Below are 18567 nucleotides of genomic sequence, written 5' to 3' on the forward strand. Positions count from 1 at the left end.
CAGCCGCTCCTCGGCATGTGGGATCTTCCCGGACCTGGGCACGAACCCGTGTCCCCTGCATCGGCAGGCGGACTCTCAACCACTGCGCCACTAGGGAAGCCCAGGAGCCTTCTTTTTGTTAATTATGTCTGTAATATATTAAGAAACAGCCAGGGTTCTGATTTTCCTATTCTTCGGTCAATTACTACCTTTCTGAGGTCAAGAAGACAGTCTGAAGAGACACGTGATGGAAAATGTGCAGCGCATCTAATACGAAGGGGTTTGTTCACAAGGTTCCACGCGGAACTCCTAGTGCAGGTGAGCTAGCCTGGTCTCAGGAGGCCTTGAGGGTTTCACTTTTTTCCCAGAAAAGGCAGGTTAAAACATTCTGGCTGAATGTGTTTCCCTGCATCTCACCTTTTCTCACCTGGCCTTTCAAAGACAACGGAGCAACAGTGCAGAGCAGGGAGTGGCTCTTTACACGCGTTGGGGCAGATTTATTTTCCAAAAATGATCACAACAGTATCTCCCATCCGACATGTGTCTCTACGACGTGATCTTGGCAGACCTGTCATGGAGATGTGCGGGTTATGGCCCTCCCTTGAGTCTGGGTGGACCCATAACTTGCTTGCCATCAATAGAATGGAATAGAAGTGACGCCACCTGGCTTCTAAGGTATGACATGCCTGTCATACAAGGCATAGAGCTTCTGCCTGTCATCTGGGACACTTGCTTCTGGAGCCCTCACCGCCTTGTAAGGGGTACAGTGCAACAGGTAGTGAAGAAGCCAAGGCCACAGATAAGCATCCCAGTGGACAGCTCCAGCTGATGTCCCAGCCAACAGCCAGCATCAATCGTCGGCGTGGGAATAAAGTCCTTTAAGATGTCTCTGGCCCACGACTATCAAATTACTCCCAGTGGATGACCCTCACCTGCGGCCCCAGACATGGTGGAGAAGAAACAGTCCATGCCCTCTGTGCTCTATCCAAATCCATGATTAATAGAATCCAACCCTTTTTTTTCTTCTTTTAGCCATTAAGTTTTGGGGTAACTTATTACACAGCAGCAGTAAACAGCACACCTGGATATCTGCACCAGACATTCAGGGAGGAAAATGACCCAGAACCAGCAAGTCGGAGACTAGACTCCTGACCCAGAACATCATGAGATGAAACAGCATTTGAATACTTCCTGCTCCACGTTATGAATCCTACTGTGTCTCAATGTCTTGGCCCAGCCCTGACCTTCACTCTTGTGAATTTTCATAGGAGGCCTTTATCCCTAACAACTGCCCAGCTGATTATCAAAATATATGGATCTTCCCTTAACTGGCAACCTCAAATATCTGCACCCTACTTTCTTATCAGAGAATAAAACACTCAAATTCTGGGCTTCCCTGGTGGCGCAGTGGTTGAGAGTCCGCCTGCCGATGCAGGGGACACGGGTTCATGCCCCGGTCCGGGAGGATCCCACATGCCGCAGAGCGGCTGGGCCCGTGAGCCATGGCCGTGAGCCTGTGCGTCCGGAGCCTGTGCTCTGCAACGGGAGAGGCCACAACAGTGAGAGGCCCGCGTACTGCAAAAACAAAAACAAAACAAAACAAAAAAAACACTCGAATTCTCAGTTGCATAATCTTTATCGAGTGCTGGTTGTGAGAAATAGACCTTGTCAAGATGTGCCTAAAGGAGAGATTTTATGTGGAACAACTAGTCTATTTTATTTTATTTTTATTAAAAGCCAGTGGAGCTTATAATATAATGTGTTCCCTTTGCTTTGGCCCAGCAAAGGAAACTGAGAGCCAAATTTGTGGCCCACTCCTAGCAACCGTACAGATGGACTACTGTGTGCTAATCTGACTCCTGAATTTATTATTTTCTTCACATTATTTTCCTTTTTTTCAGATTGGGTTAATTACTGCCTTACTCCCTTTGCATCACATGAAATTTAGTAAGCCATTTCTAATCCTCTGTGGAATAGGCAATGTATAAACAAAATAATGAACCGGACGCCCCTCCCTCCTCTGCCAAGTTAATAAACTGAGTTAGTGTGAATACAGATGTTTATAAAACATCATTAAACGTTCATCTGAATTAACTGCGAAGCCAGAAAAAATGACATACGACCTAAGAATATACAGTTGGTTGAATGCACATGTTCACATCATCCTGAGTTGAACAGCACTATTTAAAAACCCTGTGATGAGCAACGCTGGCCACTGTGAAGTGACACCTTCTTGTGTGACTGTAAAGTCCACCCCTTCTTGGTGCTGGTTTGCATGTTTATCTCCAGGACCACAAAGATTCATATACGCTTTTTTCCCCCTTTTTCCTAGATAGAAAATCAAAATGGCAAAACGGCTGATAGTCTCGCTGATTATTTTGAAAAAGATAGTGTCCAAAATGACTATTTCAGAAAGATAAGTGGACATGTAGATGATACCTATTCTTTAGACGTATCAGTTCCATCATTTCAAGTGAGCTCTACAGTAGATAACAATTGTGGTGAAAAAGTATCACATGACTGTGACAGGCTTATCTCATTTCTCCTTAATAGAGCCTTGGGAAAGGACGTATTAAGTTGCAAAAAGGAGACACAGAATTCCAGAATTATGGATTTAAGTTCAGTGTTTTTCAAACCATTCTGAGAATCAAAATCCTTTTAAAAGAGTGAACTTCATGTGAAACATTCACATAGTTTATAAACGGAAAGAAGTCAAACTTCTCTGATCAAAGTGGGAGAAAGGGAGAGGGGGAGACTGGAGCCTGCTCACTCAGCCCCCCCTCCTCAGCTTCATGTCCCCATCCTCTGGTGACCAGAGGCACCTTCTGAAACATGAGGCTCTAGCAGAAGATTTCAAAAGCACTGATCTCGGGACGATGCAAAGTCAAGCCACAGACTGGGAGAAAATATTTGCAAAAGACACCTTTGCTAAAGGACTCTTAGCAAAATATTCAAAGAACTTGAAACTCAACAAAAAGAAAAACAACAACCCGATTAAAAAATGGGCAAAAGACCTGACACTTCACCGAAGAAGATATAGAAATGGAAAATAAGTATATGAAAAGATGCTTCACATCATATGTCAGTAGAGAACTGAAAGCTGGAACAACAATGAGATACTGCTACACGTCTATTAAAATGGCCGAAATCTAAAACACTGACATCAGCAAATGCTGGCAAGGATGTGGAGCAACAGGAACTCTCACTCATTGCCGGTAGAAATGAAAAATGGTGTAGCCACTTTGGAAGACAGTTTGGCAGACTTTTACAAAACTAAACATACCCTTTCTATATAAGCCAGCAATCATGCTCCTTGGTATTTACCCAAATGAGTTGAACATTTATGTCCACACAAAAACCTGCACATGGATACTTATAGCACCATTAATCATAATTGCTAAAACTTGGAGGCAAGATGTCCTATAGTAGGTGAATGGATAAACTCTGGTACCTCCAGACAATGGAATATTATTCAGTGCTAGGAAGAAATGACGCCACAACTACTGAAGCCCACATGCTGCAACTACTGACGCCAGTGCACCGAGACCCTGTGCTCCACAACAAGAGAAGCCACCGCAATGAGAAGCCCGTGCACCGCCACGAAGGGTAGGCCCCACTCACCATAACTAGAGAAAGCCCGCTCACAGCAACGAAGACCCAATGCAGCCAAAAAAAAAAAAAAAAAGAAAAAAAGAAAAAAGAAACGAGCTATCAAGCCATCAGAAGACATGGAAAAATCTTAAATTCATATTACTGACTGAAAAGAGCCAATCTGAAAAGACTACATAATATATGTTTCCAACTACATGACATTCTAGAAAGGACAAAACTAAGAAGACAGTAAAAAAAAAATATCAGTGGTTTTCAGGGGTTAGGGAAATGGGTGGGTTGAATAGTCAGACCACAAAGGATTTTTAGGGCAGAATGTCCTAAATAACATACAGAGTGGAAACTCCTCTGTACATACTATACTGATGGATACATGTCATTTCACATTTTTTAAAACCCATAGAATGTACAACATCAAGAGTGACCCTTAATGTAAACTATAAACTTTAGGTGATAAAGGTATGTAAATGTTAAGTTCATCGATTCTAACAAATATACCTCTCTGGTGTGGGATTTTGATAATGAGGGAGACTGGGGGTGGCGTGGAGGGGGTCAGGTTACATGGAAAATCTCTGTACCTTTCCCTCAGCTTTGCTATGAACCTAAAACTGCTCTAAAAAATAAATTCTACATATAAATAAACAATTTTGTTAATTTTTAAAATTGAAGGCTAGTTGATTTACAATGTTGTGCCGATCTCTGCTGTGCAGCAAAGTGACTCAGTTATACATATAGACATTCTTTAAGTAAATAATTTTTAATGTGAAAAGGCCCCCTACTGATCCAGTCATTAATTTACTTGTTGGGAAACAGAGGCTCAGAGAGGTTAAGGAACTGGGGCTATTGGATGCTACTGCTGGGAGGGTCTTCAGACAGAACAGCAAGGCTGGACTTGCCTGAGGTCACCCTGTGGGTAAATAAAGGGCAGAGTTGGAACGAGCACCCAAATACCCCTCACTCCCGGCAGTACTGAAAGGCTACACAAAGAATTTCCTAACTTCAAGGTTTGTGAGAAACTAGAAATGACCGCCAATAACCTCGCCTCCAGAGATATTTGAGAAAACTAATAATTTTCCTGGAATGATTTAGGAGCACTCCAGATTTTCCAAACAAGGTGCAAGATGGTGTGGAGAAGAGGTGCTGGTGGACCCAGGCACCTTCTAAGAGTCTCTTTAATTAAGAACATTTACCAAAACGTTAACAATGATTACTTTTGTGCAGTGAAATTATGATGACTTGGGAGATATTTTTCTTGGTGGCTTTTCTGTATTTTCCAAGTTCTCTGCCTCAGGCATGTATGCCTTTCGTAATCTGGTAGAAGAAAATGCTATTGAAAATACAAAATCACAGTGCCTTTCATTTCTATTATTTCACAAGCTTTGTCAATGCCTGGACTGATGAGAGGGAAACAGAGCTGGTGATGGATATTCCAAGGACTAAGGAGCTTGCTGTAGGGATATTACTTATTACTATTTTCATAATATTGCTATCATCCCTAAGCCTGTTCGCATTTCTGAAACTCTTCAAGGTTTGCCATTTCGGCAGAAAAGGGAACTAACAAATTTGTTACTAAAGCTTCGGAGAAAATTTTTCTTAGTTGGAAATACCTGCGACATGTCATCAGTAACCTGAGCTACTTATCTAAGTACAGAAAAGATCAGCTTTGTCCCACGAGGACTGGCAAGTTGGAACGCAAAGGAAGCAGAGCATTAAGGTCTTACTAGAAGGTGCTGAGTGCTTGGCTTTCACTGAACGCGAAGGTTATATTATCTCACTCAGAGTAACAGCCGCTCTACCAAAAGTAAGGGCTTCACCATCAAGATGAAAAAGGAAAGGTCGTGTCAGTCACACAAAGTCCCAGAACCCAGAGCAAATGAAATCTTTGGAGGAGGCAGGTTGTCCTTCCCGAGATGAGTTTTTAAAGGGAGGTTCACTTACAGCCATTCAACCTCTTGTCTTTCTTTTTATAAATATCCCTCAGTAAAAACAGTGGCAAAGGGACCAAAGGCAGAGGGTAAGATACTAAATGCCAACCCTCTGTGCATCCTGACTGCTTAGAATAAGAGCAGTTCACCAGCACAGTGTCTGTGCAAGTCATAAAATTTAAAAATGACATAATAAGCGCCTATATAGATAATAGGTAATAAAATAAACAACATTCTCTGAAGCGATAATTTGCTTCCAAAGGAGTGAGCTTGGGATGTTTGTAATATGATGTTTATAACATGTCCTGTGTAGAAATTCCTGCCTGGGAATTTCACAGCTGAGGGCAGTAGCTGGGCTGCAGGGAGCTGTCTGCATCGCTGCCTCTGAGGCGGATGCACCCACGTCTGTCTTCCACATGCATGAAAAGGTTACATTTATGTAAAAGTGTAATTTGATAAAGTTTTCTGGGGCAGTAGGCAATATGTATCAAGAGACAATGATACTTACGCTCTTTCACCCAGCAAATCCACTTCGCGAAACATTATCCAAAGTAATGATCGCAAGCAGGCAAAAGACAATTATAAGAACGCAAAAGAAGCGTTGTTTATAATAACAAAAGCGAGAAGTCACTTGTGTTTAACGATATCAGATTCGTTAAATAAATGATCTTATATCTTCATGAATGATTATAGCAGCCATTTAAAGTCTTATTTTTGTTAATTTATTTATTTTTATTTTTTATTTTTGGCCGTGCGGCTTGCGGGATCCTAGCTCCCCGACCAGTGATTCAGACTGCACCCTTGGCAGTGAAAGCTCAGAGTCCTAACCACAGGACAGCCAGGGAATTCCCTAAAATCTTATTTTTAAAGAGAGTACATGTGTATGATCCTAATTAACATGGGTAAACCTAAAGATGAATATATATACACACAGTACGAAAAGAAAACAGTTTTGAACACAAATTAAGTGTTAGTCTAAAGTAGGCACTGTATTGTAAAAGTTAACCTGTATTAACAGGTAGGCACTATTAAGCTCGCCATTTCACGGACCAGGGAATAGGAGCCCAAAGCGTTTAAGTAACTTGTCCAAAGTCATACTACTAAATAGCAGAAAGGGGATTTGAACTTGGAACTAGAGTCCCTTGCTCTTAACCCTTATCCTCTATTGCAGTAAGAGCCATCAGAACGTCCACATGGTTGGTTAACCTCACGTGGTTATTTCCTTAATTATACATTTTGTTATTCTAAAATTATCTAAATTTAACATATTTTTTGTAATCATAATTTCATTTTTAAAAAGAACAGTTCTGAAGTCAGAAAGAGAAAAACATATACCGTATTCTAACGCATATATATGGAATCTAAAAAAAAAAATGGTACCGATGATTCTAGTTGCAGGGCAGGAATAAAGAGATAGACATAGAGAATGGACTTGAGGACACGGGGTGGGAGGGGGAAACTGGGGCGAAGTGAGAGTAGCATCGACATATATACGCTACCAAAGGTAAAACAGATAGCTAGTGGGAAGCAGCCGCATAGCACAGGGAGATCAGCTTGGTGCTTTGTGACCACCTAGAGGGGTGGGATAGGGAGGGTGGGAGGGAGACGCAAGAGGGAGGGGATATGGGGACATATGTATGCATATGGCTGATTCACTTTGGTGTACAACAGAAACTAACACAGTATTGTGAAGCAATTATAATCCAATAAAGATCTATTAAAAAAAAAGAACAATTCTCTTTTTATATCTGTCTTTATCTTAAGATCGTGCCGTCCCTGAGGTCGAAACTGCCTCACTAATCACTGCTACTGTAATCACTACTGGTATGACCAGGGGGTCACTTTGATGGAGCATCCCGAGGGTCCAGGGAGCAGTCCACATGGCTCACTTTATGCAAACTAGTATGTAGGAACTACTACCACCTCCCATTTTACAGATGAGGCAACTAAAGGCAACTTTTCCTTTCCAGCACTTAATGCCTGGAAAAGTAGTAAATGCTCAATAAATGGTAGTGAAGCTAACATAAATCCATGGACATCACTCAGTTCAGCGGGGGTATTGCTGTCTGTCTTATATGCCAGAGAAAAACAAAACCTAAAAAGTAGATATAAAGTAAAAACTCAGAGAAAATAGAACCGAGGCAACCTCAAGCTACCTCAACATACAAAAGTAGCCGTACCCCCTGGGGGAAAGTGCTGAAGGAGTCTGAGGCTGATGTGGTGCTCAAGGACCAGGACCCCATGGGAGAGGCAGGGAGTTTGTTTTTCCACCTTTCTTTCAACCCAAGAGAAGCAGTCAGATGTAGCCGTGGGCCCACACATGAAAGGCTAGGCCCAGAAGTAGGTCTTCCAACTAAGTGTAGGGGTGTTTGGTTTAGACTGAAAACTTGACAGTCTGACTTTCCATTTAAATGTTTCAGGAAGCAAACATATTCCAACACGGCTTTTACTTGTTCAATGAGTATCATGCAGGAAAGGAAAACCCCATTAAAAAGCAATATGTTATTTCACTTCTGAGCTCAAGAAATGAATGGGATTTTGTTGCTGTTTTCTCATGGTCTTCTTCAGTTCAAGTGTCAACACACATTTAGATTTATAGTTCAATGTGCCAGGCATGAGGGCAGAGAGAGGGCATCTATGGCCCTTCCAAATATAGGGCCTGAGTGTAATTCTTGTCCTATGATTAGAACAGGGAGATCGTGACACCAAAGTCTCTGCAGGATATTAGATCACATAATATTTTCCCCCTAAAAAAACAACAGATTATAATAGTAATGATGATATTAGCTCATATTTTTAAGTTATCTTGTTATGTCATGACAAACCTTTGGGTTAACAGGACAGTTTAGAATTATTATTTCTATTTTATAGTTGAGGAGACCAGTGAAGAGTGGTCCAGTGGCTTGATGAGACCCTGTTAGTTTAATGGTGGAGCCAGAACGTTCCCTCTTGCCTTCTGACTCCAGCCAAGTCCAACTCACCCTAATGACTCAGTTGAAGCATCGGTGCTCAGGTAAGGACCCTGCTGTCCATCTCTGCGGACACTCTGCTTCCCTTCATCATGACATTCTCTTATCTCATGACATTGACATGATCTGTTAATTGCCTGTGTCCCCTGCCCAAGCCAATGTGTGAAAGACAGGCCTCCATTTCCTGTCCCCAGTGCTGGGCAATGTTCTTTCTGAGCACCAGCAGTTTTTCCCCACAGTTTGCAGAATGGTTCACTTTATAATGTACTAGAGAACTAGTTTAACTTAGCAGACATTTCATCACCTACAGCAGTAGTGTTCAAACTAATTTCCACACATTACTGAGAATTAAAAGAGGATTCTCAAAGGTCCTTAAACTGTCTCCTGGCCTTTTAAAATTGTGCGCTTTTATCTTAACGATATTCTAAACAATATCATTAAGACATTAATTTCAGAATGTTCTATGTCAGTTAGATCAAGAGTTCTCAGTCCTGGTGAGACTGAAGTCTTGGTGGGAGCTTTAAACAAATACCGATATTCACGGTTAACGATATTGGAATCTCTGGGAAGGGTCCCCGCAACAGACTTTTTTCAGAGACCCCCAGAGGATGGAAATGTGTGGAGTATTGAGATGGACCCATCTAAATAATCCATATCATCTTTGACTGTTTCCTAAGTTACATATTTTTCACCCGTGCTCATGATGGCCTCAAGTCTAACAGTTATGTCTTAAGTATCTCAGAAAAATAAATGCAGAAGCAAACAAAATACATAAATGACGTGTTCTTGCCAAAACAGGGTGCTACAGAAGCAAAGCTTTTGCCATCCTTTTGAACACAGACAAGGGGGGAGAACAGGGTCCTCACTAGAGGTTCGGTAGACTAGCAGACAGAGATCTGCCCCAGCAGGCTGCAAAAAGCAACTCAGTTTCTGCCAAAACATTATTACCAGTTTGCCTTTCAGTCTGTATTTAATTTGTGAATTTGTTTTGGTTTTGTATGTATATAAGAGCTATGAACATGGAGTTTACACTCATTCATTTACATAATGTGATTATTCACATTTACATAATGTGATTAAGCAACATACAAAGAGCTTTTTTTTTTTTTTTTTTTGCGGTACGCGGGTCTCTCACTGTTGTGGCCTCTCCCATTGCGGAGCACAGGCTCTGGACGCGCAGGCTCAGCGGCCATGGCTCACGGGCCCAGCCGCTCCGCGGCATGTGGGATCTTCCCGGACCGGGGCACGAACCCGCATCCCCTGCATTGGCAGGCGGACGCTCAACCACTGCGCCACCAGGGAAGCCCCAAAGAGCATTTTAAATCAGCAGTGGGGTAGTCTGGGGCATTTTTCTTTTTTTTTAATGGTCCCGTATATTATTCAAACTTAAGAATACAGACAGGTAATTTCTGGGCCCTAGAGAATGTGGGTGAAAGTGGTGGTTGAATCAAGGACCTAGGAGACAGCTTCCCCCTTTGTCCATGCTCCTTGGAGCATAAAAGGATGGGCAGCTGCTCCTCCCTCTGAGGTTCTTGAATATGAATGGATAACTGCTCCTAATATCAGGATCATCGGAAGGATTTCCAGTCTCCCAATGGCTCCTGCCTTTGCCCCGTCCAAAGAGTTAAGACCCCCAAGTCTTCCCCACGTGACAGGCACTTAGCTGGTTCCCCCAGTTCCTTAGAAGTTCCAAGAAGTCTCTGCAAGAAGACGCAGGACCCAATCCACCCCTTCTGGGGCCTGGGATTATTCCACTCACAAGAAGGACATCTTTGCCGTGAGAATGCAATTTTTTTTAACCCCAAATGACCTGCGTGAAATCCCACTTCAGAATTCCCAGGCAGGAAGTTATGTATCATCTGCTAAGAAAAACGTGCCAGGGCTTTTGTATTTGGAGAGTCTACAGACTGACATTTATGTGCACATATTACGTGCCAGGCAGTAGGTGGTCATGATTTCAATAGTCACAACCATTCTGTGTGTTAGGTATCATTATTTCCATTTTACACATGAGGCTCAGGGAAGTGGCTTAGCAAAGGGCATCCACCACCGCCTAAGGAAGTGCCCGAGCTGCTTCTCTTGAATGCCTGGGCTCTCTAAGACAAAGTCCACGCTGCGCCGAGTATTCAAGAAATTAACGGAGGCCGAGAGGCTTCAGGCCACACCATTAGGTGGGAGCAAGGAAAGACTCCAAGAGCTGTCGACTGCCTCCAGAACCCATCAGCCAGTGAGGAGACAACTATCAAGTGCCGTTTATCTCAAAGTTACCACAATAAGCAGGCTCCCTGGAGAGGAAGCTTGGCATTATGAAGAACTCAAGAGAGAATACGATCAAATCTTCTCCACTGTGACAGCAATGGGCAAACCTGACAATGTGTCTGTCTGAGATTCCAAGGCTTGTTCCCATCAGGAACCTTCAACTGTTAAGAATGAATGATCCTTAATGTTTGCAGTCAACATATCTACAGTATGTTTTTAAAATGTTTTTTCATCTAAATATAGGGACGCTGAATCATTGTCTAACTTCTACACTTAAAAATATCCGGGCTTCCCTGGTGGCGCAGTGGTTGAGAGTCCGCCTGCCGATGCAGGGGACACGGGTTCGTGCCCCGGTGCGGGAAGCTCCCACGTGCCGCGGAGCGGCTGGGCCCGTGAGCCATGGCCGCTGAGCCTGCGCGTCCGGAGCCTGTGCTCCGCAACGGGAGAGGCCACAACAGTGAGAGGCCCACGTACTGCAAAAAAAAAGAAAAAAAAATACCAATGCAGTGAATAATTGTCTAACAATTAGCAGAGAGAAAGCAAAGAATTCAGCTCCGAGAGAGGAAATAGTCTTTGTGATGGGAGCCTGTTATAATTAATCATGATTACAAATGCTTCTCTGACGAGATTGCAGCCTCTGGTGAACATATACACAAAGCAAATGGATGTCACCAGCTTCAGCCTCAGATGTTTCATGAAGACATCAAGATGACAAGATATGCCGTTATTAACAAAGCAGAACTAGGTGACAGACAAGAGCCGGTACCATGTTTATGTTTACATTTAATGTATGTGCACCCGTGGCATATTCCATATCCTTTTGTCTTTAAATGAACACGGGGATACACACTTCAGAGATGTTGTCATAATTCTTCCTTCCTGGCATTTTACCTTCCTTTAACTTTCCACCTCGGGTTTTTAGCCCCAGTGGTTTTGGCTCCTTATTCTTCTTTAATACTCCATCAATTGAAAGAGACATGCTGTCTGAAGATCGGCTTTGGATGAACAGGTAATCAAGGGTAGAACATTTTTACAGCAGAAGACTTTCCAGGAGTAACAAACATGCCTGCCAATGGTAACACCGGGATCCAGCGGGCAAAGAGTCGGAGTAATTGGAATTAGTTTGTGGATAAGGAGAGAAAAGAAGATCCACTGTAACACAGAGGGCAGAGGAGCTGCAGTCAGGGGTCTGACAGGCTCTCCAGGGAGCCAGCTGGATAAAGTTACCTGGGAGTGAAGTACGTGAGGCTCTTCAGAATTACTGAGGCATATGAAGAATTGTGGTCAGAAAGATGTTCAGAAAATGGGGAGAAATAATTATTAAATTGATCTTGAAGGCCAAACCCAACGTTCATTAGAGACGGTAGATTTATACGTATTAAGCTTTGACTCATGAATTTTTCCGAGCCTTGGAAAACACTTCCTAAGTGGGTGGTGTTCTGAATGAGAGTGGATTCTGAAGCCTTTATGAGGACCACATAGATGGAGAAAGAGGATGAGAAGAAGCAGAGTCAACTGATGGTGAATGGGGACACCACAGAGTTTTCATTAAGGTCCGTCAAAATTAAGGTTCAAATAACAATCAATTACTATCCATGAGATAATCTTGCTCTAAAGTTTCTCTAAATAAAATTAAATAGCACAATTAACAAAGCCTCAGGAAAACAGTTACAATCTCTATTGTTATTATTACCCTCCTGTCCTTGCATACTTTTTAAAGCCTAGCGGAAGGCAGGCCTTTAAACTAAAAGCACTTAATTTTATTGAAAAAAAGGCATGAACTGACTCCGTTTAAGCCAGAGATTCTCATGAGTGATGATGACAGTTGTCACTGATTGAGGACCTACTATGTTCCAGGAACTGCATTAGACACTTTATACACAGTTTCCCCTGGATCTCACAATAACCCAAGGAGATGGGCATTATTTTTTTTCCCATTAATAGTCTGACATTATCTAGATCTATAGTACACTGAAAAAGATGATATGTTTCATCATGGTGGGAACAGCATGGGAAAAATGGTGACTTTCTAGGTGCTTTTGGTCATGCCCAGCAAATACGCGTCTATTAAATGACTGAAGGGTCTAATACTTGTTGGCAGTTCACAGGCTGTGAGGAATAAAAAAAATTAATAGTTTATAGGGAAATTAGGACATACACGCATAAAGAACCCATCCAGGCTAAAATAAAACACTGAAAACCCAAAACCAAAGAATGATGTCATTCACTTTCATATATTTGGCTTAAATTTCATGGTGGGAATTCCATAACTGATGAGTTATTGAATAAATTAATGAAATGATTGCATCAATTATTGAAATCAGTGCACCAACTGTCCAAATGCTAGATTGTGAGGTACTGGCTCTAAGAACTAAACTAGTCTGGAGAAGAAAATCTCATTATGGACTTGGGTTGTAGCAAGATTTCCTGAATGAGGTGAGATCTGAACCGGACCTGAAGAATTTGAAATACTGAATTACAAAGAAGAACTGAAGTCATGCTGGGTAGCAGGAATACAGTAAATGGGCACAGAACCTCCTTCCCGGTCCCCCTCTGTAGCTCCAGCTCCATCCTCCTCTCCCACTGCTGCTGCCTCCCAGCCTTTTGCCCTGAGCTCATCTGCTCTGTTCGCATTTGCCCTACCTTGAACCCTGTCCGGCTAGTTCTCAGAATGCCTTGACATGAGCATTGACTTGGCTAGGGCCTCTTTGGATTAACTAGCAAGGCCTCTGTCCTTTGGTGGGGAGAATAAAAACAAACAGTGTTTGTCCTGTGGATATTAGAAGCTTTTGCAAGCAAACTAATAAATTATTCTGTCTCAGAAATGATGAATCCCTCCCCCTCGCAAACAGCTGTGAAGAGGGCTTCCCCTGGAAATGTTGGCATTTGGGAGACCTTCTCAAGGCTTCCAGAAAGACATTCCTAACAGGTCCTCATAACAACCTTTCAACTCCCCTTGTGTCTCGACCCCAAAGTCAAGGCCAATGTAAACACACTCTTCTCAGACTTTGTCGACAGGGGCTCAGCCCAAAACCCAGGGTTCCTCCATACACTGAGGTCTTGTTTCCCAGGGACCAGAAAAGCATCTTCTAGTGAAGGTTTCCTGAATCATTTCTAGCTTGGCTTCCGTCAGAGATTCCAGGAATTAGAGTCACTTTGTATTTTGTCTCATGACAGGTGAAGAGCTGCCCCTGATCAGAGCAAGGAATTGGTTGGATTTTTAGAAAAGTCCATACCTCCAGTTGAGGGAAAAACCTGTTGATCGTCGTGGTGACCCTCATATGACTGATCACTTTTTGACTCTGAAAAAGGCCCTGAGCTCCACACCACTGTGTTTAGGAGTCATGTTTTTTTTTATTCTGTTTTTCAGGAACAATATGAGACACCAGGAGCTGTGCTCAGCGGCAGATCCGCTTTTCCAAAACAGAGCTCACTTTTGGAGTGGAAAGAGCGATTCTACTTTTCCCAAGTGGAGAGACGGCTTCTGTTTTGCTACAGCGCGTGAGCCAACAGTGCCGTCCTTACAAGAAAAGATGAGCTGCTGGTATCTCATGAAAAAGACAACTACAAACTCTGTCAGTAAAACAGTGCCTCGTATTTCCAAAATAGCGTTCCAACCCTCCCGGCGCAAGGGAGCTCACAGAAGATCCTGAGAAAGGGGTAAAAGAACAAGGATAGAGCAGGAAAGTTTAACTGGTGTCAGGGGGTAGCAGGTGGAGGTCCAAATCCTGCGGTGGGAAATACTGTTTGGAGATGCTGGTGTCAGTCTTTAATAAATACTTTCTTGTGAGGGCTTAAAGTTTTTCCTCTGGGATTTAAAATACTTAGGTCTATAAATCCAATATTTTGATGGCAAAAGTCCTGCCTTTTTTATTACATAATATGAAAAAAAACACCCTCCTATAGGAACAGACCAGTAATGAAGGAGAAAACTCTGCAGATCTGAAGGATATAGTTTTGATTACCAAGATCAGAGCAGCTCCTTTTGTTGATTTTATAACTCCAGCTAATTTCACTTCCTGTCCGGGGTATTATTTCCTGGTAAAGGTAGGAAGAAAGTCCCAGCACTTGACAGGCCTGCCTTCCCTGAAATTAACAGATTGCCCACACGAGAGACGTCGGCGTGTGCCAGCCCTCCAACGAAGAAGGAGCAGGTTCAGGACCTGGCACTGTGCAGCCGAGTGGCACTGCTCCCAGAACTCTCATCCAATAAAGAGCCATTATGGGATCTGGACCCTTCAACATACAGGACAAATGACTCAAATGAAAAGCACAATACACGTTGAGTGGAACCTGAAACTTGAATGGAGTGGTAATCACTTCCTTAGTAGAGACCACATTATTTTTCATGCAACTTCATTCTGTAATTCAGTCCCTGCCTAGTGTAATAGTACAGATTTCCATTTATCACTTAAGTGAGAATGATTACTATGACAACCATTAAGCAATATAGGTTACTAGCATTGGTGGGGAAGAGAAGTGGAAAATTGTTAGGGGATATGGGAAGGGATTGGCATTCAACAGGAAGAAACAAAACATCTCAAAACACAAGGGAGTGCCGACGCTTTCCATATGGGATCAACACAAACTGTAGTTCAGCTACTGGGAACTTTGAGACTGTATCGAACGATGTAAGAAACTAAATCTAAAATCGGGTCCAGGGCTTCCAAACGGTTGTGATTTGTATGTGAGAATGAGGTCTCCGGCATGAGGTAGGCCTGAGGCTGGGGGACTAAGGTCCAGATTAAGGGCATCTAGGTGCAGGTGGCACCCCACTGTTAAGCTTCAGGTGGTGCAGACTGGGGATCTAGTGCTTAGACTCAACTACCAAGGAGTCTGGGACGAGTCAGGGTGCTGATTCAGGCTGAGCCATAGTTTCCATCTGGGTGACCTGGAGTGACTCATTATGCAACAGCCAACCTCACCACCAAAAAAAAAAACAGATGCCACTCTCAGCTAAGCTTTCTCAAATGAATACATAGGAGGGGACAGTTGAATTAGACACCATGGATCAAATGAAAACCACTCTTCCAGCTGGACCAACGTACCGAACTCCAAGTTCCTCAGTTTTAGAACTAGGTTTTTCTATCTCTGAGCCAATTATATATTTCAGCTAATCAATTTTGACCAGAAACATGGTCTGTCTCAAATAAGCCTCTTTGCTTATGATCTGGAACTTAGAATTGGTCACACTATCCTAACAGGGTCACTCGCTCTACTTACTTTCTGACATATACAACTAACAACAGACTTATGTCCACATACATGTACCACTTTAATAAAAACATCCCCAATATCTGTGAGAGGATAAAAGTATTTCAACAGAAAGGCCATTGGATTCAATGTTCGATTTTTGGTTTTCATTCATCATTTTTGACCAGCATGGTTTCACCTCCATAAGTAATTTAAAAAGAAGATAGGCATTTTATTTTATTTATTTATTTATTTTAAACGTGTTAATTGTTTCTATCAATTTGTGATTATGTCTTGGTAGTAGGTAGCTTGTACCTGGTTGAAAGTACAAATAACTATTTCTTCCAGTAACCAGCATTAAATTTTCCCATGTTATCCACTCACCAGAATTAAGCAAAATGATGGATTTGAGGCACACAAACTCCTCTCCCTGGAGATTCATCATACGGAACCGAGACGACGTAGCCAGCAACATGTCAAAGATCTCCACCATGCCCTCAACACATTTTCCCTGGTTCCTATGAAAACACAGGAAAAAAGGAATTAAAGAACGGGAAAGCTTCCAGAAGACATGATAAGGTTCACATTCATAAAAATTTACTGGCTCCAAATCTGTAACAAAAAACCACAGCCCATTCTCTTCATAGAGCATGAACATTCATTTGAATTCTAGAAGGCAAGATGAAGAAAGATTTTCCATCAATAAAACATTTTCATTTCAAATTCTTAGAAGAGATGTATTATTCAATCCCCAAATCTGTCACGCTGAATATGAAGTTCTTCAACCTATGGGTAATTAAAAATGATTCGAATTCAGATAAATAATTTTTCTAATAAATATTTATCAAACTGCTACTATATTCTAGACGTTGTGGTAGTAATGAGAATAAAAATAGGGCCTCTAATCTCAATATGCTCACGACATGAAATAATATAATCAGTTTTAATAGACTTATATAAAATGCTTTTGAAATACAGGACAAACTATGAAAACTATGAGCTGTAGTTGTGCTGGAACCATCGGTGTTGCCTAGGATGACAGGTAAAGATTTGCCAAGTGGGTGGCATTTGAGCTGACATTTTAAGAAAATGTAAACAGGATTTCATTGAGCTGAGGTGTGAAAGCATCATTGGAAGAGGCCCTAAACATGGAAAGGAGGAACAGTGTGAAAGAACTTGGAGCAGTGTGCTATAAGCAGAAGGAGATAGGAGAGTAATCTGGGAAAGAAGGACAATGTCGGTTGATGAAGGATGTCCTACATCATTATATAAGAAGTTTAGGCTTTTTCCCTGTACAACAGAGCTTTGGCATCAAGGATTTAGCATTAATAGTTGCAACTACTGAATAAGCAAACTCAAAGGTTCAAAACGTGTAATATTTTCAAAAGAAAGTATTAGTATCTTTTCCGTAGGGTTGGTGCAAAAATTAAATGCAGAGATAGATGATACATGTGAAAGGAATTCATTCATCTTGTTATTCATGAGCTGAATTTTGGGCATGACGGGTTTGGGGGGCTAGAAAGAAGCTAGGATATTTTATGCGTATGCAAACATATGTTTGTGCAATATATAAAAATTTAAAACATGAACAGTAAACACATTGTCCAGCACCTTGTTTTGTTTTTAATTGATATATTTTGGGGTTCTTCATCAACGGTTTTTAAGAGCTGCATAATTTTTCACTAAACAAAATGCTATTATTTCTCTAACTACTTCTTTGTTGGTTGATATTTAGTTTGATTTCAAGTATTGTGCTGTTACAAACATTTCATGCAATGACTATACTTATGTTTATGTCTAGACACATGTATAAATAGCTATAGAATAAATTCCTAGAAGCCAAATTGCTAGATTGGAGGACTTATGTATTCTTAATTTGGACAAATAGTTCAAATATTGCTTCTAAAGAGCTTGTACCATTAGGCTGTTGGTTGGAGAATATATTGGTATAAGCTCTTCCTCTGAGCTGCCTGCTTTTGTACTTTGCCCATATTTTTGGTCATTTTCACATTGATTCTTAAGAGCTCTTTATATATTACAGTAATTAGCCTTTTGTTCTATGTGCTTTTAATTATTTTCTCACTATTTGTCATATTTTTCTTTTGATTTTGTTTCTAGTATTTTCTTCTGCAAAATATTCAATTATTAAATAATCAAATTTATCAAACTTTCATTTATGGCTTTAGAACAGTATGTCTTGCTTGAAAAGGTCATTCTCTCTTCCAATAACATATTAAAAACTACCTTATGTTTCCTTCTAATACAGTTCCATGTCTTTACACTTAAATCTTTGATCTTCTGGGATTTATTTTTATAACCACTTTATTGAGATATAATATCATATCATATCATTCACCCATTTAAAGTGTACAATTCAATGGATTTTAGTATATTTATAGAGTTGTGCAATCATCATTTGAGATTTCCTTTGGTGTAAGATGCGAGACAGGGATTCAGCTTCGTATTTTTCCAGGCAGCTACTTAGTTTTCTTAACACCATTTATGGAATAAGCCATCTTTTTTCACAGTGACTTAAAATATGCTAGGTGGGGCATCCCTGGTGGCGCAGTGGTTGGGAGTCTGCCTGCCGATGCAGGGGGCGCGGGTTCATGCCCCGGTCCAGGAGGGTTCCG

At 41.6% G+C, this 18567-nt stretch overlaps 1 protein-coding gene across 3 annotated transcripts in view; it reads right to left on the minus strand.

Moving 5' to 3' along the window:
- Nucleotides 1-18567, minus strand: part of ESR1 (estrogen receptor 1) — a 262966-nt gene that overhangs the window by 11448 nt on the left and 232951 nt on the right. For all 3 annotated transcript variants that reach the window (XM_027083203.1, XM_027083221.1, XM_027083210.1), the window contains one exon: nucleotides 16319-16452. In XM_027083203.1, the coding sequence (XP_026939004.1) occupies nucleotides 16319-16452 (134 nt within the window). The remainder of the gene's footprint in view (nucleotides 1-16318; nucleotides 16453-18567) is intronic.

The sequence above is a fragment of the Aethalodelphis obliquidens genome, unplaced genomic scaffold (genome assembly GCF_003676395.1).
Source record: "Aethalodelphis obliquidens isolate GAN/ISIS:26980383/991018 unplaced genomic scaffold, ASM367639v1 scaffold3, whole genome shotgun sequence".
NCBI lineage: Eukaryota > Metazoa > Chordata > Mammalia > Artiodactyla > Delphinidae > Aethalodelphis > Aethalodelphis obliquidens.